This window comes from Coregonus lavaretus, assembly GCF_964263955.1.
Source record: "Coregonus lavaretus genome assembly, contig: HAP1_SCAFFOLD_733, whole genome shotgun sequence".
NCBI lineage: Eukaryota > Metazoa > Chordata > Actinopteri > Salmoniformes > Salmonidae > Coregonus > Coregonus lavaretus.
Genome location: NW_028158973.1, coordinates 33,409 through 58,784, shown reverse-complemented (window position 1 = coordinate 58,784; position 25,376 = coordinate 33,409). Strand labels below are relative to the sequence as shown.

General features: G+C 42.4%; 1 protein-coding gene across 3 annotated transcripts; it reads left to right on the top strand.

Annotated features, from left to right (window-relative positions):
• The first annotated feature begins 261 nt into the window (after positions 1–261).
• On the top strand, positions 262–24,438 carry LOC311123421 (monoacylglycerol lipase ABHD2-like). 3 transcript variants are annotated; one of them, XM_084197686.1, is made up of 11 exons: positions 262–443; positions 2,200–2,290; positions 2,867–3,091; positions 8,022–8,197; positions 9,319–9,486; positions 9,734–9,917; positions 12,465–12,557; positions 12,977–13,075; positions 14,712–14,781; positions 15,201–15,285; positions 19,142–24,438. In XM_084197686.1, exons 3-11 carry the CDS (start codon positions 2,874–2,876, stop codon positions 19,351–19,353), a joined length of 1,305 nt encoding a protein of 434 aa, XP_084053812.1. In that variant the 5' UTR covers positions 262–443; positions 2,200–2,290; positions 2,867–2,873; the 3' UTR covers positions 19,354–24,438. The 3 variants fall into 3 exon arrangements, with proteins under 3 accessions (XP_084053812.1, XP_084053814.1, XP_084053813.1); XM_084197688.1 differs by lacking the exon at positions 262–443 and adding an exon at positions 534–697; XM_084197687.1 differs by lacking the exon at positions 262–443 and adding an exon at positions 1,843–2,011.
• The last annotated feature ends 938 nt before the right edge of the window (positions 24,439–25,376 follow it).

Here is a 25,376-nt window from a genome sequence, read left to right as displayed (position 1 = left end):
GTTTTAGCAATACCTTGTGATCATTGAGCTAGCTATTTATTAAATTAATGGATTAGTACGTAAGCATGTTATTTTCCAGAATTTTTGGGGGGGGATACAATAGTATACATTTTCTTTGGCCAATCGCTGTTAAGAAATTGGAGCAGGGCGGGGTAAGTGATGGGAAAAAATGGCAGAAAAATGACGTAGCTGCGTTTGTAACCCAATAGAATCAGGGGAATCATATGCAAATGTAATAGTAATAGGAAGTGAATTCTGAGATGTCAGTCTAGCGGTAGCTACATGTCAATGCATGTCCACGGACAGAGAGGGAAATAATAGAAAAGACGGACCGTACATAATTTCGAGATAAATATAGAAACATCCCTATGGAAAGACACGGATCCAGACACAGACGAGAAAAGGAAACAACTGGACGCGGTGTAGTAGAGGACGGTGACGAGGTTTGTTTGCCAGCTATCTGTCTGCTACGATCAGGGAGGGGGCGCAGGGAGCTCTGTTGTTTTCGTCGGTTTAGCTAGCTGAATACACAACTAGCGAACTAAGCAAGGTATGCTAGCTACCTAACACATTTCATTTTCCATTTAAGCAAATACCTTGCTTAGTTCGCTAGCTGTATGTTGGTTTGACATACTGCGAGTGAGGTTGTCAACATTCATTCCACCACTAACTCGTGGATGCGCGAAAAGCAGGGATGGTGAGTTGGGGCCCTTTGCCAAATAGCATCGAGCTACCAGTCCTCTCTTGCTTGTTTACTATATTATTACTTATGTCGACAAAAAAACGTTTTCTTTTAGGAAAGACATCTAAAATATTGTTGTTGTGTTCAGCGTTACTTGTCGGTGGCACAGCCAATAATATAAATAGCAACGGGGACTGCATGGTGCGTAGGGTAGCTGGTGGTGGGTTTCCCTTAATTAGGCGTGACTTGCTGCGCACCATGATAATCTGCATTCACTGAGATGGCTAACTAAATTAGCTAGCTAGGTAACTGTCTTCTCATGCACTGTGTGTGTTCCTATTCCTATATCGTCACACACACAATTAGGCAAATTATTCCTACACCTGCCTACCAATACACAAATGGGGTGGGGGAGCGGGGAGTAGTCCATGTGATCAAAACTAAAACAGTAGAGTTAAGTTTGGGGTGAGCCATCTCTCTGCATTGTCACTCATGCCCAACTGCCAGTGTTCATTACTGTGACAGGCAGACAGATTAAAGAGTAGGGTGATATGGGGCTGAGCCCGTGGTGGCTTCCCTAATCTCTCAACTACGCAGCTCTGGAATGTTATTGTATCTCATGATGGCAGGGCAGGCTGTGATTCTTAGCACATAGGCTAGCCGTGGCCTATTGAGGCACCTGCTTTCCCCCCAAATGATTTAGGCTACATCATAGATCAGGCTGGATGACTGACTGGCCTTCCCACATCAGAGGCAATCTGCAGTTTACTTGAAACAACAACAAAGCGGCCACCCCATCACTTGTTTTGGTAAACAGCTGAGGGATGGGATTCGAGAAATGTAAAAAGTCTCACATTCATAGACAGAGCTATGGATGCAAGATCTGAGCATCCATGAAATCAAAAGTATAGTTTCAATTTATATATATAAAAAAAGTGGCTTGTAGTTACTGCAGTTATTATTAGTACATAACTAATGCATTCTAGAGGCTATAGAGGAGAACACACAGATAGCCAATTTTATGTCCCAAATGGCACCCTATTCCCTATATAGGCCTAGTGCACGCAGCCTTAGAAAGGATTCATAGAAGTGCTCGGCCTGCTGACCTTAGTGGCCATGGCTGATGTAATTGATTCTTATCAGAAAGTGTTCTCTCTGATTGGAGAGGGCAGCAAGTCCGTGCTCTATGGGGAATTCCATTTGGAGCAGTGGAGGACAGCGGGGATCACTGTTAGTAATGGGGCTGTTAGGATTGATCACTGCGCATTCTCTTGTTAACCAAGGCGACAAATGAACTGGAACACATCCATCACAAATGACTGGTTTGAGGTCAGTGCTTACTATTGAAGAGGGACTATAGGGATTGTAGAACTGTGTTAAAGGAAAGAAGCGTTGTATGGAGATATGAAGAGGCACCTTTTCTCTGATATTCTGTTGGGTTGTCTTGGCCAGATCACGCCTATTCTTAACAACTGTTGTAAAACATTAAATAAAAGTGTTTGTTTGTTTTCCTCCAGATTTGACCACATCACTTTGACTCTGTCGCCGCACAAATAAAGGCAGTTGGACGGAGTGGATCATCTTTTTATTGGAGTTGAAACCTACGTTGTAAGTAAAGAATTGCTTGATAGAACTCTTTCCTATCCATGTTCTGGGGTTTGTTTGTTTTATCTAAACTACCTCATCATCTGACTCTCATATTTACATACCACACGTTCCTCTTTTTGGACTGTAAACCAGCCTACCTCTTTCTCCACCATCTCTCTTTTTGTTTTGGCCAGTCTGTTTAGCATGATTGTTTTTGTTAATTTCCTGCTTTTGTCATTGCTTCTAGCAGGCAGCTGAAATATATTTAGCTGTTGCTAGGCTACATGCCTTAAATACCTATTTTTGACAGAGAAATAGCTAGACCACTTTGTGCCCTCTGTTTGTTCCATGGTCCACACTGTTTACTTTTGCAGATTAAGTTTGGTGAACAAGACGTACGTTTAAAGTGACATAAATGTAGTTGTGTTGTCTATTGTACAGTTCATCAGGGTACTAGTGAGCATGGCTGATGTAGGCTAGTTGATTTAATGTGGACTGTGTAGCAGGATCATCCGCACTAGCTGTATTTGTTCAAAGTGGATTATTTACAGTCTAACGTCATTGCTTTGTTTATGTCTGTGTGTTTGTCTCTCTCAGAGGCACCATGGCCACCCAAGACTCAGTCTACTCTGACTACACCATCGTCGCCCCGGAGATGCCGGCCATGTTCGACGGCATGAAGCTGGCGGCGGTCGCCACGGTGCTGTACGTCATCGTCCGCTGCCTGAACCTCAAGAGTCCCACTGCTGCTCCTGACATCACCTACCAGGACACGCCCCTCAACCGCTTCCTGCTCAAGTCCTGCCCCATCCTGACCAAAGAGTGAGTGACCTGTTTGCCTGTCGTTCAGTCTTTGACCGTGTTCGGTGATCATACAAACACTAGTCTAGCGCAAGACCTTACCCCCAATATATCTTAATGCTGAGTGCCAAGCAGAGACCCATCAGGTCCCATTTTTACAGTCTTTGGTATGACTCGACTGGGGGAACCCAACCTTCCAGTCTCAGGGCGGACACTCTAACCACAAGGCCACTGAGTTGGCCATAAGTATGTTATAGCTTATTGGGGTCCGATGATTTGTTATGGGAGTTTTCAGTAGCCCGTAATTGGAACATTGCACCCATGCTCGCCTTGCAATGACAGCACCAACGCTTCTGTTGTCACTGTACACAATAGCCTACATCTAGTCCCACATTCCAAAGAACTCCTGTCTGTTGTGGAAAAAAGCTGTTAGTGATACTCCTGTACGACTAGAGGTTTCTCTGAGTGTGTGGCATGGTTCAGAGCCAGTACTCTACTGGCCTAATAGTCCTGTCTTAAGGGAGTCTTAAGCCCAGTGGGAGACTCTGGAGGCTTCCCTCAGCTGCTGTCTGATTATGTAAGCCTCTGTTACTCAATCTCAAATCTCTCGCCACGAGTGCTCCCCATAAGGCTCTGGTCAAGTGTAGTGCAATATGTAGGGAATTGGGTGCTATTTGGGATGCAGATACTTTCAAATCTAACTTTTATCCAAACAGACTGTAGATGTAGTTTGAGGTTTGTGTGTGTTTATGTGCGCTCTTTGCTTTTGTTGACAGTCTATCTGTGTGTTTTTAAGACTGGTGTGTTTTTAGCCTTGACTAAAGGACTTGGAATGTTCCAGACTGCCTCAGGGAGGGACGCCCAGTTAAATATTTGCCTTCAGTAAATCTGATCTAAGTCATAGGCTTAATAAGTAGGTGATAAGACTATTTATTTAGCACCAACTCTTGCACATTTTATAATTTATAAGGTTCATTATAATAATCAGTAGGTGAATTGCATCTTAATTAAATTAATCTTAATCTTCATTTTGCACTATATCCTTACACCGGGCTGTACTCACTCAAAAGCTAGCCAAGAAAGAAAGTGTGTAAAAGGATGTTGGGCTAGTAGGGCTGTCGTTCATTCATTTATTGCTCCTTGGCACTGTTTATGCTGACTAATGGTCCAAGACGGTTTGTGTAACTCGTAGTGACACCCAGTCGAGTTGCATAACACTGTTTCCAGCACGGTCACCCCTGTGACCACGGACAGATCAATCATGGAGATGGAGGGAGAGGGGTACACAGTGGAGGAAATACGAGACGGGTACAACGCCATTGTGTTCAAGGCGTTCAATGCATTCCATCTGTCATTGTATTCTAGAAAATAAGGGCACAGCTGAAACATTTACTCAATTTAGCCTAAGTAGTTTGGGAATTAGCCTCAAAGGGCAGAACCTGCATTGGAGTGATGTGCAACAGAGCTATTCTTCTCTGATACTGAGTGAAGCCAGGTTTCCATGATCAGAGGGCTACTTGGCCTTTTATCTCAATCCCTCTCTGATGGCTTTGTGTTCAGGAAACCAGCCCTTTTAAAGGGGCAATGTGGGATTAGTACATCCGTTTTTGAATGTTTAAATTAATTATATGTAGCCATTGATTTTTGAATAATATAATTTATGAATGCCTCGAAGAGCTTAGTATAACTTGCTTACTCCATTATTTTACCCCCAAAAAGTGGTGGTGTTACCCCTTTTGGCAGTAGATCAGCGGGCTGTGTATTGCGTCATATCAAAAGGCTAGTTATTAAATCAGACCTCCAATAGAACAGGCCTGTGTGACTGTGACTTTGATCTGTACATCAGACAACTAAGGGCGTAGGCTATCAGCCCACGCTGGCTTCTATTTCCTTTGCTTTGGTCTGCTGCTGACTGTCAAGGGCGACAGCGGTCACACACACGAGATTCAGATTCTCCTCTTTTTTTTATGTCTTGACTGGAGCACCCAGACCTACACCACTCTAAAGTGTAGGCAATTTGACAGATTGATTTCCTTCACACAGTAGATATTCAAAAGTGTTGATACATTAAAAAGTGTAGCTTTCGTCAGTCATGTCAGATCAGTAATTTTAAAAGTATTGGGCCATAGCCTTTGCTTGTGGTCTTAGCTGGTCTGTTGCCCAGCCCTCCTCCTCCCCCTCTCAGCCAATAGATGAAGTGGACTCAGCCTGCCTGCCTGGGTTCATCCCTTAGTCCTCCTGTGACAACAATGACATCATCACTTCCAGTCAAGGATTATTCGCAGAGCGAGAATGTTCTGGGGAATCAAACCTGACCAAGATTTTAGTGTATTCGTCTATATCGGGGGTATTCACATTAGAGCCTGGAGGTCCGGAGTACTCCTGGTTTTCTGTTCTACTTCATGCTACCTCCCTAACTCTACCTATGTCAGAGCTGATAATGCTGTTTACACACAGGGGTTGGAGGTCTTATCTGTAATGTTAGTAATGGTGTGGGGAGGCATTGTGTGTTTGAGATATGCCTTATGTAAGGGAAGTGATGTCCAGGTGCTCAGACTGCTCTAATGACAGTGGATGAAGATGAGATGGATGGATGGATGGAGGGGGTTGTGTAACTGTTGATGTAGCAACGGACTTTGCTCGCTGCCAATATTTACTGTATCAGTGTGTACCATTCCCCACCTGTGTGTGTGTGTGTGGACCGTACGTCCTTTGGCTGAGAGAGGATCACCCTGACCTTGTTTATCTCTGCAAACAGCCTCACAGCTGGCTAGCTATTCGCTCCAGTCAGGTAGCTGGCTAGCTATTTGTTCCAGTCAGGGAGCTGGCTAGCTATTTGTTCCTGTCAGGTAGCTGGCTAGCTATTTGTTCCTGTCAGGTAGCTGGCTAGCTATTTGTTCCTGTCAGGTAGCTGGCTAGCTATTTGTTCCTGTCAGGTAGCTGGCTAGCTATTTGTTCCTGTCAGGTAGCTGGCTAGCTATTTGTTCCAGTCAGGGAGCTGGCTAGCTATTTGTTCCAGTCAGGGAGCTGGCTAGCTATTTGTTCCAGTCAGGGAGCTGGCTAGCTATTTGTTCCTGTCAGGGAGCTGGCTAGCTATTTGTTCCTGTCAGGGAGCTGGCTAGTTATTTGTTCCAGTCAGGTAGCTGGCTAGCTATTTGTTCCAGTCAGGTAGCTGGCTAGCTATTTGTTCCAGTCAGGGAGCTGGCTAGCTATTCGCTCCAGCTGTACCTTAAACTATGGGATATCATAAGGTGTCAGTGTTTTGCATACGTTACTAAATATTGTTCTGAAATTATAGTACTAGTTATCTCAATTTCAGGCCATAGTGTGTAGGCTAAAACTACATTTGAGAGCATCGCAGGCCAAAACTACATTTGAGGACATTGCAATTGTCAACATCGATCTGCTTCTTTTGTCATCGTAGCCACTGATCTATAAACAGACACAAATTGGAAACCACTACTTGTTTTTGGCCTTTTTTCAAGGGTTTCCTGCTAAATGATCAGTGTACTTCTGTGCTAAAGTCAGTGTGCGGATGTGAGATGGTAGATTGTATGACTGTGATATGACTATAACCCAGCTCATGTCTCAATGCAGTGCTAGCAGCAGATAGATACACTTTGATCTCCTGCAGGGTTGGACCATTACATAAGATCCACACCATAACATCTACTCCCATACAGAGGCAGTAGGATATAGGATACGTCTCCTGAGTGGCGCAGTCGTCTAAGGCACTGCATCGCAGTGCTAACTGTGCCACTAGAGATCCTGGTTCGAATCCAGGCTCTGTCGCAGCCGGCCGCGACCGGGAGACTCATGGGCAGCGCACAATTGGCCCAGCGTCGTCCAGGGTAGGGGAGGGAATGGCCGGCAGGGATGTAGCTCAGTTGATAGAGCATGGCGTTTGCAACGCCAGGGTTGTGGGTTCGATTCCCACGGGGGGCCAGTATAAAAATAAATAAATAAAATGTATTCACTAACTGTAAGTCGCTCTGGATAAGAGTGTCTGCTAAATGACTAAAATGTAAATGTAAATATAGTACCATGGCAGATGCATTACCAAGGATGGTCGGTTTCGTGCGTGTTCTACTTAGGAATGTGTAAAGGTTATTCCAACACACTGTGAGTGAAAGTCAACACTGCAAATAAACCACCCACCTTTTTGCCCTTCTTGTTGTTGTCTGTGCCTAACAACGTTTGTACCATGTTGTGCTGCTGTCATGTGTTGCTACTGTGTTGTTGTCATGTTGTGCTGCTGCCATGTTGTGGTGTTGTCTCTCTTTATGTAGTGTTGTGGTGTCTCTCTTGTCGTGATGTGTGTTTTATTTAAATCCCCTGTCCCCACAGGAGGCATTTTGCCTCTTAGTAGGCAGGCATTGTAAATAATAATTAGTCCTTAATTGACTTGCCTAGTTAAATAAAGGTTTAATACAAATAAAATAAAACTAGTATACTGCATTAGCTGACTGACCGACTAAGGCAACACTGTCAGCAAGAACAAGCCATTAAATAAAGTTATTCTATTACTTCAAGGGCCAAATCCTAATGCTGTTGTGTGCTTGTTTCTTGCAGGAATCTCTTATTGACACTTTTGCACATTCCACACACAGATATTTTTCTGTGCTCAGATCTCCAGTTAGCATGGCATTTGTGGAGTGTACTGTATGTGTGTAATGTAGGCTACTAGCCTATGTGATAGAGCATCTATTACCTAGGCCCTATACGAAGAATTACAATGTATCCTATGTATTTTATTACCTGCAAATAAACCTTCATCTCTTGAATAAAGTAAATTAAGTAAGCCTTGGACAAAGTAAACCTTGTCCGAGCCAGAACGGCCCATAGTGAATCCCTGGAATAAAAAATAAAATAAAAAATCCATATGGAAGAATGTTGCATTGAATTTGTAATGCATTGTTTTTATACACACTCATTAATCTGTGTTTTGCAGGTACATTCCGCCCCTGCTGTGGGGTAAAAGTGGCCACCTACAGACAGCACTGTATGGCAAGATGGGGCGGGTGAGCTCCCCTCACCCCATAGGCCTCAGGAAGTACTTACCCATGCAGGACGGGGCCACTGCCACCTTTGACCTCTTCGAGCCCATGGGGGACCACCGGACAGGAGGTGGGCTAGTTCAATCATTTATTTACCTTTTTATAGTAATAAAGAGAATGGAGAATCTATTGGCACAGGACTCTTTTTGCAATATAAACAGTCCGCCCCCAAAAATTCCCCCTCTATTGAGATTTGCTTGCCTTACCTTTATTTGACCAGGTTAACTGGTTGAGAACGCATTCTCATTTACAGCAATGACCAAGGATAGAAGTGCAATGGGAAGGAGAGCTGTTGAATGAGCTCATTAGAAGCATGAGAGCAAATTCATCATAATAGAACGTTGTGCTATGGACTTGTCCTGTATGGCCTCAGATTGACAATGTGGTTTTGACCCCTTTGTTGGTCCTTTGACTTGTTAACCCAATGGTTCCATTTCCAGTTCTGTAGGTGATTATTATGTCAGTGTTGTTGAGGACACCGTGACTCTAGGTAAACTCTACTACCTCTACTTCCGGCTAAGGTGATGAGATCAGGGTCTACGACCCAACTAGCACCCTATTCCCTATTTAGTGCACTACTGTTGACCAGACTATGGGCCCTGGTCAAAAGTAGTGTACTGAATAGGGTGCCATTTGGGACGTAGCCCATTTGTTTTGACCTCAAAGAGTTGAGACGTAGTTGTTTCTTGTTGTCACTAGTTTGCGTTCCCTTGAGGAAGGAAGCATGTTACTTTACACCACACACACACACACACACATCCACTGTTCATTTGCTGTTCTATTTGTGCTGTTGCCAGTCTCGTCTCTCTGTGTTGTCCGTTTTATCTTACATAGTTATTTTTTATTAAATTTGTATCCCCGTCCCAACAGGAGGAGGCCTCTTGCCGGGCCTTCGTTGTAAATAACAGTTTGTTCTTAATTGACTAGCCTGGTTAAATAGAGGTCATAAAAAAAGAGCCTCTGGTAACTAGGCTACTTCATGTTTTTATTATTTGAGTGATTGGGACATCTCAACCTCTACAGAGGTTTTATTGTGGCACCATACTGTCCTGTCTCTGTTTGCTGCCTGTCATATTTGTGTACCACACCGTGCAATGATCGGCCCGTGAGGAAATGTAATCAGGCCTTCACATATTTTAATTTGCAAACGGCTCACTGATCCGTCTGTCCGTATGTTTGCTGTTCCAACAGATGACGTCACCATGGTAATATGCCCGGGGATCGGTAACCATAGCGAGAAACACTACATTCGCACCTTTGTGGGTCACTCTCAGAAGGAGGGTTACAGGTGTGCCGTGCTCAATCACCTGGGCGCTCTGCCCAACATCGAGCTCACCTCGCCTCGCATGTTCACCTACGGTGAGGACTACACAGACGTGTACACACACACACACACTCCTTATAAAAAAACAGACATGCGCGCGCACACACACACAAAAACAACAACAATACGTTTTATAAGTGAAAAGACAGGATAGGTTTTCACCACACCACCCTCATTTCAGATCAGTGGTCATGAATTAAGCTACCAAGGAAATGAACCAGCTCAAAGCCCCAGTATGTAATGTCTTTGCTCGGGTCCTTGCCTGTGTTCTTGTTCTGGTAGGTTGCACGTGGGAGTTTGCATCCATGGTGGGCTACATCAAGAAGACGTTCCCTCACACCCACCTCATAGTGGTGGGCTTTAGCCTGGGAGGCAACATCGTGTGCAAGTTCCTGGGAGAGAACCGGACCAATCAGGAGAGAGTGCTGTGCTGCGTCAGCGTCTGCCAGGGATACAGCGCACTCAGGTGGGCTATGGTCTTCTTAAGACTTATTTATACCTTATGCAAGTACGCAAAGCAACATGTAAGAGCTACGCAAAAACGGCGATCCGGTGTACTTGCGTGGAGTTACAAGTTGCAGTGCTGCACACGTTTGTGTATTATGGCTACGCAAGTCCGCAGAACGGCCATTTTGCGTAGCTAATGGCGTTTGTTGCATTACGTACTATATACCCTTTTTACACACAGCTGTATACTTGGAAAGTGAAGGCGTCGTAAACATTAGTGGAGACACTATCTTTTTTTTAGAGGCAGTGTTATGCTTGCTAGCAATGAGCTGTAACGTAGCTAACTTAATGCAAATAAGTGATTTGCTTCTCCCCAATTTTAGCAAAGTTAGCTAGCTAGCTAAAGTTATTTACTGTGGTCCCGTGTAGCTCAATTGGTAGAGCATGGCGCTTGCAACGCCAGGGTTGTGGGTTCGATTCCCACGGGGGGCCAGTATAAAATAAAATAAAATGTATGCACTCACTAACTGTAAGTCGCTCTGGATAAGAGCGTCTGCTAAATGACAAAAATGTAAATGTACAGTTGGTTAGCAACCATTGCTACTCTTTTGCAAGCTATGGTAACACAGCTGTCAAAAATGATGAGCTGTTTAGTTGTGTTTTAACAATGGTGAAGGCGCATGAAGATGAAGGAATTGAGATATGTCTTCGTTTGAGCGCTATCCACTGAGTTTGTAAACTACGGCTTGCGATATGGTTCAATGTGCCAGTAAATAAGCACAATTTACTTTTTTGTTTATTCAAATTGCCGCAGTCTTGGAGCTAGAATTTGAATCATGCATACTGTGCTAATGTCAATACAAAAAATGAGTAACGGAGCGCAATGTACAATACGGTGAACTTGGCAAATGAGGCGTTTGTGGTAAGTACATGGGGGCCGTCATCTTTATGCACCTCTGTGACTTTCCAAGTGTATTGCTTTGAATACAAGTGCTCTGTCTATCCTTCTCCTGAGCCTTGGTACTCTGTAAAAGGAGGTTCACTCAGATGGAATTCACTTTGCCCAGCAGCTGTCTGTCTGACAAGATGGCAACAAGGCTGAGAGTAGCTGGGATCCTGTTTTTTTTCTCCAGCAAACATTGATCATTTCCTGTAGTTTGTTCTCATCTGTGATCTCAGTGGACTGGTGACTAACACAACAAAGACCGAGGACTGATGCCCTGCCTTTTATCCTTGCCTGGGTGCCGGTCTGTCTCCGCTGTAGACAACTGCTTGTTGCCTTGCCAAGTCTTTGAGCTAGACAAAGATGTAGGCTAGGCTACAATACTGTATCTGTTGTTGAATACTGAAACAGACGCATACTGTTGGCTGCTCTGTTAACCTGGTTTGTTAGTGTTATTGTTCATGCATCATGCAGTTCTTCCATGGAGGTTGTTTCAGTGTCGTTCTCCGTTCTCTGCCTTAATCCCTGTAATCTATTTGATTACACTTGGGTATACAGTGGACTGCCTGTTATCATAACGACCATAGACTTGCTTCTGTACTGATGGGGAAAACTGTTTTGTCACGGCATGGTGTTTCTAGTTGCGATATTGCACAAGCTCCGGAACGGAGTAGATGGAACTCTGAAGCGTGTGGTGTATGTGAACCACACCTTTTTGAAAGGCGGCCAATGTCTCTTGGCAGGAACACAGTCTGCTCTGTCCAGAGAGTAAACGGTGTGTATGTGTCAGGACAGGCAGACTGGCCTTTTGTGAAATGGGATTAGTCTTCATACCTCAGTTTATTTTCCATTCCTGTCTATGGCATAGCTAAAGCCATGTCTTTTGTCATTGCCCATGCCCATGTGTTGAATAGGATTGTTGTGCCTGCTGCGTAGTTCTCACAATATATGCTACCTCAGTAGTATTTCTCATCAGGGTTGGTTCGGTAGGTTACTTTCTAAATGTAATCTGTTACTAGTTACCTGTACAAAATTGTAATCATTAACGTAACTTTTGGATTATCCAAACTCAGTAACGTAATCTGACTTCCCCGTTAAGAGGCGTTAGAAGAAGACAAAAAGGATCCATCAAACGCATTTGGTGTCATCATAGTGGTCTCTGAACTTGTGTTAAGACAAAATACATCTGATTAGGCCTACATGTAACTGATAACATAATCAGTTACTCCTCAACCCTGTTTCGCATGTGCACTAGCAGATATGAAGTTGGACTAGCTAATTGCTAGATGGGTTCTGCTAGCTTGTTATTAGCTAGTTGCTAGTACTGCTAGCTTGTTGCTAGCTAGGTAGTGTTGGCGAGTCCATAGTGCAGTGAGATCCTTCTGCGGATTTGGTGGGTGGGGCGATGGTTAGCATGCTAGCTTCAAGAGTACAAGTGTTGTTGGGAGCAGGAGTTTTTTTGTCCCATGTTGGCCTACAGTGATGAAACCTGTGTTGCATGCTTTAGCCAACCTTTCTGAATATGTTGGTTGTCAGGCCAAACGGGTATAACCATGACAACAATATAATTGTTTCTCTCTCTACACACAACTGACTTCCTGTTTTGTGTGTGTGTGTGTACAGGGCCCAGGAGACATTCCTACAGTGGGACCAGTGCAGACGCTTCTACAACTTCCTCATGGCCGACAACATGAAGAAGATCATCCTCTCACACAGGTACTCAGCCCTGTTCCAATACTTAGCACATGACTGTAAAAGCGATATGATGGAAACTCCATGTGGTGATTGGGAGCTATCACCTGATAACACCCATTCAAGCCCTGCTGGGTCCACCCATAGGAAAATAAAGCATCTGCTAAATGGCTTATATTATTATAAATTATTTAAGATCTAGGACAAATGGCTTGGACTGAACTCAGTCACAACCCAGCAGATCAGTAAAATCCCCCATAGAGAGAGGAGAAACACCAAACCAGTACAGAGTACCCTGAGGCAAACTATTTAACTAATGAAATGGAGGCAATTAGCGATAGCACGGAAATTCCTGGTATAGGTATGGATTTTACTGAGAATAACTATAGTGTTGTCACATGCATTTCAACGCCATGTCTCAACGTTTGTGTGTGTGTTTACAGGAGCAGTCTGTTTGGAAGTGCGACGAAGATGGAGGACTCAGACCTGAGTCGGCTCTACACGGCCACCTCCCTCATGCAGATCGATGAAACCATCATGAGGTATAGGAGACGCTGAAAAATAACCTAGACTCACAATCAAATCACTGTGTTTTGCTTTCCTAATACATTTTAGTAAAATACATGAAATATAATCTAATAAGGAACACATGCTAAAAATGAGACACGCAACTCAACTATTCCTGTGAGCAACCGGTCTCACATTGACCCCATGTGAAATCAGTCCTAAATGTTTTAGTGTTTAGTCCTCAACACTAAAACATTTAGGACTGATTTCACAGGGGGTCAATGTGAGATTTATGGCTGTATGTTCAAAATAGACTGCACCTGCTGAAGTGCAACCTTTCGAGTTTTGTCAATGCATAGGAATAATATGCTAGGCGCCATTGAGCAAGGCTAGGGCTGGGCGATATGGCCTAAAACAAATTCAAACTTATGGGCGATTCTCGATTTATATCTCTCAAAAGGCTTTGTTGCACAATTAAAGGTCAAAACACTGCATTTCAAACAGTCGGTAATAATCTAATGAATTCAGGGCTTGTAAAATTATACCTAGGCTAAATATAAGCCTTCAACCATAAGACCCATTAATAATTACATTATTTATCAAAATAATTTAACCTGCTTTTTGCAATAATCACTGATCTGGCTTTCAAATTTGTCTTTGAAAATGTCCTTTTTGTTACAAATTTAACCAGAACTATGCACATCCACTAATAATGACTAACTTCTTGTAGCAGGCATTATAGAAAATGAACACCGATCACATAAACAATCTCTCAAGCACAAGCCCAACTTCTAGTGGGTAGCCAGCTAATCTTTATATTTGAAGACTAGCCAACTTGGATTTATTTGCTTGATAACAAGGCAGAACAGTTGAACTGTTATGAATACACCCTCCTGTCAGTCTTCAACTGTTTGAACAACATAGCCCGTTCACTTTGTTTAGATATTGAAATCAAGTGGCCTACCTAGATAAGAAGATGCTTATTTCTCAGAATATGAACGAGTTGCCAATTCCTGACATAAATGCGTATTTTTATATTTTTATAAAACACAGATTAGACAGCTAGCACATAACAGTCTGTGGCTAAAATGCTGTTAGCGGTACGTGTTACCGCAATGCCGCACACGACAGAAACTGAGCAAACATTTGCCACAGTCATTGATACTCCCGTCTTAGTAGGGTCTGCTCTGTTCTACATTTTGGGAGTTGAGACATAAAAAAGGTATCATTAGAAAGGTTAAATTATCCTATTTTACAGTAAAATAATGTCTCAATGTGTTTTGGTGTCCATATGACCAATTCTGTTGGACCAAACCTCATGCAGGTAGCTAGTTGAAACTGCTTGTCAGAGAGGAAGAAGTTATCTTTTGTTGTGGTGAGTGGCTTGGTGTCTGTGTGCCAATGGGAAGGTGCACAGTGCCCACAGCACAGAAGGAGAAGAGACTAAAAAGACAGTCATAAAAACAAAACAAAAAATCAAACCTTGATTCTTGCGGTACAGGCATTTTAGAACATTGCGCTAAAACATGAGTTCAATATATCGCCCAGCCCTAAGAAAGGCCTCTGAGTATCTTGTTGAGCAGGTAGTACAGTATGTCCCTTAATAATCCCTCTCCAGTTTCCACAGCATGCTGCTATGTTTTGTGACCTGTCACCCCTCTGTCTCTGCAGGAAATTCCACGGGCACAACTCCCTCAAAGAATACTACGAGAAGGAGAGCTGTGTACATTATATTCACAATGTAGGTTGATGCTCTCTTTCTCTCTCTCTCTCGCACGCTCTCTATCGCGCTCTCTCTCTCTCCTCTGAATTAAGAATAATTGTAAAAAACATTTTGTATGCGTGTATGAATATCAGAAATGTACTAAATGAAGTGCTTAGAGCAGTGTTAGGTTCGTTGGAGAGTTCATTACATTTTACATTTACATTTTAGTCATTTAGCAGACGCTCTTATCCAGAGCGACTTACAGTTAGTGAATACATATTTTTTTTATACTGGCCCCCCGTGGGAATCAAACCCACAACCCTGGCGTTGCAAACGCCATGCTCTATCAACTGAGCTACATCCCTGTTCATGATTTAAGCTTGTGACTTAGTGGCTTGTGTCTTAGTGTCTTGTGTATTCCATACAGTATATCTAATAATGGTTGTATTTTGTAGGTTGACGTGCCACTTCTGCTGGTGAATTCTGCAGACGATCCTCTGGTGCACGGGTCTCTGCTCACCATCCCTCGCACACTGGCAGGTAACAGACACCTGCATTAGTCACACACACACACACACACACACACACACACACAGCCTGTTTCTCTAGTCAGAGCTCGTCCCTACAGAGACACAGGGCCACTCGGCAGTACCTGGTCAAGTTGTCAGTCAGTCTATTGTCTTCATCCTAAGACACCATGTTGAGGGGAACATTTAGAGAGAGTACATTGATCTGACTGTCTGCGTGATTGGATCGAACCGCCCTATCCCGTCCTCCAGGACACCTTTTCCCCAGAGCTAAACATGCCCATGTGCAATTCCCCACCTGAAAAAAGTACATTCTGTCTGTGCTCTGCTTATGTTTGTAATAATGCAGTGTCATTATAGTTAAAACAGACACAGAAGTTTGTACAACATGTCGATCATGTTGTTTATTATAGTTACAACAGAAGTTTGTAGGCTGCAACACATCGATCATGTTGTTTATAGTTACAACAGACACAGATGTTTGTACAACATGTTGATCGTCCCATTTCTAGTTACGGCAGACATGTTGTACAAAATGCCTTTATGCTGAGCAGCGGGAGCAGTGGAGCTACATTTAAAATGATTGTGACTGAAGGTGCGGTTGTTTTAGCTATTGAGAAGAGGCGTCCAGAGAATCCGATCATGCAGCCGCTCCATAAAAAGTTAGCCTTTACTGCAACACAGTAAGAAATACACATTGCTAAAATGAACTTGGCGTTTGGTGTCAGCAAGCCACTTTGAAAAAGTCACTTTTTAATGCCCAGAACTGTATGTGCACATATTATTTGTGTACTAACACAAGGGAAATCATTATAAATCTACTGTATTTTCACCAGTTCAAGACAGGGTACAAAGTTGTCCCTTACTTTGTCTCTGAAACAGCAGAGCTGGAATAGAAAGGATTGGTCTACTGACTAAGTCCCAGGCCAGGGAGAGGGAGGCATATAGAACTAGGTCTGTTGGGAATGTCTGACTGGTTAACACTGGCTCAATAACTCAACCACACACACACAGTACTGTATCACACAGATGAGAGCCTCTGTCTCCACGTGTGCTCGTGACTTAGACTTTAGACACCGCTAGGCGTTACCTTTTTAGGTATGCGAACTAAAGTCTCCTTTTTTCAACACTAACTGATTCTAATGAACGATTTAACACCCATCATGGTAACCTATCATTTTAAAATAGAACACTGAGAATAGCGGCCAATCAGCTCAATCCTCAAGGGTTTACTGAGTTGATCAAATGGAGCTGTAAAGGAAAGCATGCTATTTATGGAAACAACTACCTCAGCACTACCAACTAGTCATCATTTGTTGGATTATCTCAAATCCATGGACTGTAGCCAGTTCTCTTCCCCCACGGGATTACTGGAACAGCCCATCCCAGATTCTTCCCTATCCCTCCCCCTTGGCATGTCTGAAGGGTCTGGTTAGGGATAAGCTGTGTAGTGGTAGAGCTTCCACCATATTGCTTTCACCTTACAGATCTGCAAACATTGAAGGGGTAGGTCCAAAGAGAAGCTCCCTACTGTTATGATCACATTTCCTCAAAGTGGTGCAGAATGTGTGGTGGTGATATGATCCCTCCTGTGTCCTGTTATTAAAGTGTCCCAGAGCTGGGATGGAGGGTAACACTAGCCCACTGGCGTGTTGTCTCCTGCACTACAGAGAGATGCAGGGTGGAGATATCAGCTGGTGCCCTGCCTAACTCTCTTAAAGGGGAAATCAGCTGGCAGTTCTGTCCCCTTTGCCCTAGAAGAGTCAGGCTGACTCACTCACACACACTATGCCACAGGAAGCCTGGAAACACGCAAAATATGTTGTATAACTAATGTGGTCACCTCACCTGGAATCCAACTCTAAGCCACATGGTAGTTGGCACGTCATTAGGACTGTCTGGTGGACAAATCCAATCAACAATCTTTTAGTTGGAAACCTCAGTCTTGTGCTCCGTAGTGCTTAACCCCAAGTAAAAGTTGATTTCATTTTAGTATTCAAATTGAATGTGTTATTCAAATGAAGAATATGACAGTATTATTATTATGAATAAACAGTGTGTAGTTGTAGATGAATTAGGCTTCTGTAGAATTGGCCTAGAGGGCTGTAAAACGGCAGCCATCTTCTCCAGCGCCATTCTATCACTTTGGGCCTCATGATGTTTTCCTCATACTCATCTTCCGTGTCACAAAATGGAAGCTGCATATTAGACATGTCATTTCTGTTTTAAAGCAAGCTTCAACTTTTCCCTCTGCGTCTAGTTCATGGTCCTTTGCAAACGCGATTAAACAATTGATAGGACACCTCTTCCCAAAAGATGCAGCCAGCCAGCCAAACTGAATGGTTTATTATGATGTGTTCCTACATCAAACCCTCTTCAGGGTTCAGCCTAATGGAAAGCTGGGGTGTCCTTTTTAATTTTCTATAAATATGAGTCATTTCCTAGAATCACCTAGGCTATTATAACCGCTGGTAGATGTTAGCAAATAGTGTATGGTTGGTACAAGCCCTGTGGGATTACACTCACCAGGCGGACACTGCAGTTTCCCCCACTAACCCAGTTAGAGCTGGAGAAATTAGGGATCCATGTCTGGATGCCACACTAGTGTTCTGTTCAGGGTTGGGGTCGATTCGAATTGAAGGCAGTCAATTCAGGAAGTGATTAGATTTTTTTTTTAAATGTTTAAATAAATTGCTTCTACTTTTCAGTTTATTTAGAAGTAATTGAAAATGGGGGCCATTTTTTAAATGATTGAATTGGAATATCAATTTACTTCCTGAATTAACTTGGTTCTGTTATCACTGGTAGGCAGCAGCTGGGGAATACCTGCAATACTGTTGTTACTTGCTACATGCTTAGTCATTTCATAAAAGTTTATGTTGTGCTATTTTAATACCTCTTATTTACAAGGTTCTAACAGTTTTTTTATTTCAAGTTAATATATGAACACTAACCTCACTAAATAGGTTATAAATAGGCTGTACTGTACAGCCTATAGTCAAAGTGAATTGGCCCATTTTGGTTGACCTCACAGTGGATTGGGTAGAATTATTTTTGTTTCAACAAAAACCAAAACCAAACGGTATGAAGTAACAAAGCTACAGTGCCATATGGGCTAATTGTTCTAGTTGGTCCATCCTTTTTTTTTTTTTTTTTTTTTTTTTTTTTTATTTATTTTTTTTTTTTTTAGTCATTTAGCAGACGCTCTTATCCAGAGCGACTTACAGGAGCAATTAGGGTTAATGTGCCTTGCTCAAGGGCACATCGACAGATTTTTCACCTAGTCGGCTCGGGGATTAGAACCAGCGACCTTTCGGTTACTGGCACAACGCTCTTACCCACTAAGCTACCTGCCATCCTGATAGATATTACATGTTTATTGCCTTTATCAAGGCGCTATTTATCTTTCATCATGGTTATTGCGGTACCTGGTGATAGTGATCGGTGTTAATACACTGGACCCTGCTCTCCTTCCTCTCCCTGTCCTCCTAGACAACTGACTCAATATCTCTATGTCCCATTACGCGGATGACGCAATTTTTACGCCCTTGCTGTAACATTATTTGCTGTGTTCGTCATTTTACAGAATGTATCATATCATACATGACATAACTGTCACTAAACAATGACTCCCATGTGGTGCCGGGACTGGTCTGGTGGTAGTGCTGCCGACCCAGAACACATATGCCCCTGGAGGCAGCGGTTCGATCCCCTGTTCCGCAACTTGCTTTCTATACTGTATCCCTCTTATATATCTCCCTCTCATACATTTCTATCCATCTATCTGTCAATAAACTTAAAAATATGTTTTAAAAGATGCCTCGATATCCTCTCATTCTACCCCCTCCCTTTCTGTTCTCCCTACCCAGAGAAGAAGCAGAATGTCATCTTCGCCCTGACGCTGCACGGGGGCCACCTGGGCTTCTTTGAGGGGGCCGTGCTTGTCCCCCAGCCCCTCACTTGGATGGACAAGGTGATCGTGGGCTACGCCAACGCCATGTGCCAGTGGGAGAAACAGAAACCGCCGTGCCAAAAAAGCGGAAACCTGAGTACACCCTGCCCTGAGGAGAAGGCAGCGTAAACTTTAACCTCCTGAACTCCTCTCTTGCTCACCTCAGACCCCCCTCCCCACTCACTGAGGAGAAACTTTAACCAAACTTGAACTACTACTCTCTCTCTCCTCTCACCCCTCTTCTCGGGCTACTGTCTCAACCCTCCTCCTCTGCCTCCCTGGTACCCCTGTTCCCTCAGCCTCTGCTCCTCCTGCTGCCCCCCTCTAACCAAAACAACCTTACATGTGAAGGAACTAAAATGACTAAATGCCTTTGTGCTTTGTCTCTGAGGGGAACTAGTGGAGTGGAGAGGAACAACAGCTTTTGTCCTTACGTATACATTACCAAGAGAGATCCCTGAGATCCAACCATGGAGACTTTGACCAAATACTCACTAAAAAGGGATGAAGCAACCTGACATCCTATGAGTAGAGAGGGAGAGAAAGCGACATGGTAGAGGTGTAGTCGTAGAGATAACAAGAGCACAGAAGAAACCTCCTAGTACTATCTCTGAGGACTAATGAAGCTGCAGTTACTGTACGTTACAGTGCACTCACTGCTGACGACCGCCAAGGCTTTAGCCTAGTTTGCCGTCTTAAACCAACACCGCCTCTTTATACAATGTATGTTACTCGCAAATACTGTATAAAAAGCCAGTTTAGTTTAGCAGGCCGTGTGTGTGCTGAGAAAGAGAGCTACGGGATAGCTCTGTGAGCATGTGACCTTTTCTATTTGGTTGATCTGATTCTCTGTTCACGGTCTGTTTTAGTCCTAAGTATGATTTCTTGGTGAATATCAGCCCTTTTTGGAAGGTATACAAATATTAAATACTATATTATACAGTAATGGAACTTTTAATCGAATCCCCCATAAAATAAGTATCTATTTGGTACTTGATTCCATGTAGAATCAAGGGGTATGTCTCACATGGCACCCTAACCCTTATGGTGAAATATAGTGGCCCAGGTCAAAGGTAGTGCACTACAAAGGGAATAGGGTGCCTTTTGGGATGCTGCCAAGGTCCCCCCCCCCCGTGATATTAAGCAATGGAGGTAGGTTTTTGCCTACCGGATCTGACCAGTGGTCAATCTCAATGGGATCCATGCACATTCCTACTGTCTCGTTGGTTCTATCACTTTAATTCAATGCACTTTATACGTTGTATGCCACTTTTCTTTATTTAACCATTTTGTTGTTCTTTCTTTTATGGGACTAGTGGAAGATAAAGGTTTAGAAACTCTTTTTTTTTATGCGTAACGTTTTGTTCAGTGACACTAACGAACGAACGGGAGGGAGAGAGGTCGGTAACTCTTCAAGTTAGATGGCCCAAATGATCCCCATGTTCACTAAACCCTACAGTGCACCCTCCCATATAGTGCCCTACATGTTAGTACACCATGTAGGGAATAGTGTCATTTGAGATTAGCCCTCAGGGTGAATCTTCCTTGGCTGTCTGTCCTGTGCAGTCAACCTACTCAGCCTTACTACTAACCCTAACCTACTCAGTCCTATACCCTTGATCAGCTCCAGGTCTTCTATAACATGACTGACTATGGAATCATTCCCTTAGACAGAGAGTAGCCCACTGCCAATACACAGACACTCCAGTGTCAAACACTCATATAGAAATGGACCTAGTTGTACTTGTTTTAGCTAGCACCTCAGACTCAATAATATCACTAAAATACATTTTCCACCAATGTCAAAACATACATAACTTGCTGTGATAACTGGTTTATCACATCCAATGTCGAACCCTTCATTGGCGAGGGCACTGTACAGAGATGCACATACAATCATGTAGATGGCTGGGATAATAGACCATGTGTTCATGGGACCTGAGCTGTGAGGTGTGCTGAGTAGGATGGCCATAATCATTGACTTCTAACAGACTCCATTTTGTTGAACCAAAAGTCGTCACAGAAAAGTGTTTTTAGTTGACCAGTGGTAGAATACTGATAGAATATTGGTGGCAGTGTTGAGGTCTCCCAGAGAGGAAGTATATTATACATGGAAATGGCCCAACTTTGTTGCTAGGGAACATTATATTTGAAAGAAACTGTATACAAGGGGAGAGAACTTCTTTCCGTTTTATTTTGTCAGGACCGAAGGTCTTAGCACACACGTTTGTGTTTTAAGGAATGCTGTAACATGTCAATGCTGCAAGATGCTGAGGTGTATGAGAATGATGTGTAGGTGAGAATCTGATGAGGTTCGCAAAGTCTCAACCCCGAAGTCAAGGGTGAGTGGCGAAAAAAAGATCAAGTTTAGATGTTATAGCTTTCAGTGTTTCCTCTTCTTAAGATATATAATGGCCATGCATTTTCCCCTTCAAAGCCTGCAGTGGTAGCCATGCTGGTAGTGTGTGGTGTCATGACATGGCTAGCCCAGAGATCCAGCCAAGTGAACTGCAGGGAGATAAAGCTTGTGATTCACTGTACATTAGGGTTGCATCCCAAATGACACCATATTCCCTAATATAGTGTACTACTTTTGACCTGAGCCCTATGGACCCTGATTAAAAGTAGTGCACTATATAGGGTGTCATTTGGGATGCTGCCCAGGCGTATCAGTCCCACCCAACCCATACCTCCTGAGTACCATAATGATCTCTTTTAACATCACCTCATGCCAGTCATTTGGCTGGCTGAGTTCTTTCAGCCTTGTAAACTGCCACTCCCTGCTCTAATTTCATCTCTGTCGACTGGTGTCTAAACACAAGGGTGCCATCTGCAGGCTTGGAGAGCAAACTACAACTACTGTCTAAAATCCAGCCAGTAGGTTACTGTACTGTAGTCCTTTAGACATTATTGATGTTAACTCAGTGAGAGAAGATTTGAATACCGCTGTTGAACTAACTGATGTTTATTACCAATGTTTGTTACCAATTTTTAAGGACACTTCACAGTTATAGTTAAAAGTTGATAGAAAATCAGTTAGTCAGTGAATCGTCCAGTCTAACCAATAGTCATGTCATTCTGAGATATCCCAGCGAGTATGATCTGAGTCTTGATACACCAGCATAACAAGCAATCTTTGCTATGACTCCACACAAACAGGGTGTGTTCTGTCTATAGAAATCCGCTTATCACCTAACTTTGCACCGAAATGCAGGTTTGGATTGTATCTCTTCAAACTAGTTACAGAATTGTTTTTTCAGATTTATTTTCGAAATGTTTTTTGTATTTTGTATTGTTACGGTGACTAATTGTTGTTATTGTTATTTTCTTGTATGTGCAAATTTGTCAGCACGTGAGTGTTTATGAATGAATGTAGGTGTGTATGCTGAGTCCTGACACCACCTCTGGTTGGGAAAACCAAAACATGTCTTCACTGTAAAGATATGAATTAATTAAATGTATACATAGTTGGGTCGTTCCACCAATTCAGTGCCTTTTGAGATGTGTAACTTGGTGACCTTTATTACTTTTATTTAAAAAATTACTATATTAAGTGGCAAATGAAGTAACAGGGTTGGCGTTTTCATCTTAAATCAGCCATAAATCCCCTTCTGACGGTGGGGGAATGGAAGCTTGTTGTGTACAACCGGGAAGGGCAATTGAATGCAACCTTTAAAAAAATAAATGTTAAAACATTTCTAGCCTGTCTATATATGGGTAACAGGGTTGCCGTGTTATGCTCGACCTGCTCAGTTTCCCACCACAAAACACCAGAACATTTCCAAAAAGAGTAGAACCAGCTCACCTGCTTTTACACTATTTGACTATTCAATATTAAAGGAGTGTTCAATTCACGTAGGAGAGTTGACCTTAAAATGAAGGGACTGTTTTTCCCCCTGTTTTCTTTCTTAAAAGGAATCACTAATCACATGAAATATGTTATCATCTTCAGAAATGACTGCAAAAGCAACAAAATAACTAGGGCTTTACAATGATGGACAAATTGAGGTTAAGTGGGTTAAATCTTCCTGGAGGGAACAGAGGGTGCATGGAGGGACATGTCAAAATGCTGAGTTTTGGCACTTTAGGAAGTCTTTCTTGATATTACAAATCTGATTTATTGAATTCTCCATGTGGTCTATATTAAAGGGCACTTCATTGAATATAACAGACTTTTAAACTTCAATATTGGTACACAATTTCTACCTAAAATATTAAAGGGATGTAAAAGGCACTCATTTTGTGAAACGACCCAGTTATATATGACCATCTGTATGACAGGAACCAGGGGATATTTCATAAAGGATTAAGGCAATAATCAATAGGCTTTTGGTTTTTCTCTCTTAAGGTTTAAATGCAAACGTGTGAGGGAAAGATCATTAAAAAAAATTAAAAATAAAAGTGGGAGAACAATCTTATTTATTCAGTTCTGTTTCTACATAGAGAATGGGCTCCAATCGATGTCAGATGTTCTGAATTGTTCATTTTAGGATTAATATGAAAAAATGTATTAATCTTAACTTCCGCTTGTTGAAACTAATTGTGTAAGTGTTACTGACTATGGTCTTGCAGGTCCTGCTTTTGAGAGACAACCCTTGGAGACTGGATGAGCTCAACAAATGTAATTAGTGTCTCAGAGTAGGAGCGCTGATCTAGGATCAGTTTTGGCTTTTAGATCAAAATACATGATTGATTGTATGGACATTCGGGACCTAGATCAGCACTCCTCTGAAATGCTTGATACATACAGCCCCAGGGGTTTATTCCATGGGGCGAAATGTCCAGAACGAAGCTCATAGAAAAGTAGTGCATAGAACCAACATGGTTCTCAATTCCACAAGAAAGAAAGCTCTAAATGCTATGCAATCCATTTCTATCTGAAATGTTCTGAACATTCCGTGCTATGGGGAATGGAGCCCTTTCCACCAATAAGAACACAGTGATCCATGACATCAACAAATGTTCACTTTAACATTATAGAGCTTTATTCTTGTGTTTACAATTCATTTCATTGTATGATGATGTTAGCTCTTTTGGAAGGGTGGTGGATGTGGAAATGTAATTTTGGTGCACTGATATAATCATACAGTATGACATTATGAATTCAGATCACTGATGTGTTTTTGTAAAGAAAACCAATGGTGTGTGTGATGTAATAATAATTAAAAAAATATGGTTGTGTTCCAAAAATAAATTATTTTATTGTAAAAAGTTTTCTTTTTTGTTGTGTCTTTATGAGCAACTGGTGGTATGATTGATCTTCAGAAAGTATTCACACCCCTGGACTTTTTCAATATTTTGTTGTGTTAAAGTGGGATTCAAATGGATTTAATTAAATGTCAATGATCTACACAAAGTACTCTGTCAAAGTGGAAGAAAAATTCTAACATTAATGGAAAAAGAAAACCCTGATATATCTTGATGAGATAAGTATTCAACCCACCTTTGGCAGCGATTACAGCTGTGAGTCTTTCTGGGTAAATCTCTCAGCGCTTTGCACACCTGGATTATTATTTTTCTAAATTCTTCAAGCTCTGTCAAGTTGGTTGTTGATCATTGCTAGACAGCCATTTTCAAGTCTTGCCATAGATTTTCAAGCCGATTTAAGTCAAAACTGTAACTAGGCCACTCAGGAACATTCAATGTCGTCTTGGTAAACAACTCCAGTGTATATTTGGCCTTGTGTTTTAGGTTATTGTCCTGCTGAAAGGTGAATTCATCTCCCAGTGTCTGTTGGAATGCAGACTGAACCAGGTTTTCCTCTAGGATTTTGCCTGTGTTTAGCTCTAGTACATTTATTTGTATCATAAAACAACTCCCTAGTCCTTGCCGATGACAAGCATACCCATAACATGATGCAGCCACCACCATGCTTGAAAATATGAGAAGTGGTACTCAGTGTTGGATTTGGCCCAAACATAACACTTGGTATTCAGGACAAAAAGTTACTTTCTTTGCCACATTTTTAACAGTTTTACTTAAGTGCCTTATTGCAAACAGGATCCATGTTTGGGAATATTTGTATTCAATCAATCAATCAATTTTATTTTATATAGCCCTTCTTACATCAGCTAATATCTCGAAGTGCTGTACAGAAACCCAGCCTAAAACCCCAAACAGCTAGTAATGCAGGTGTAGAAGCACGGTGGCTA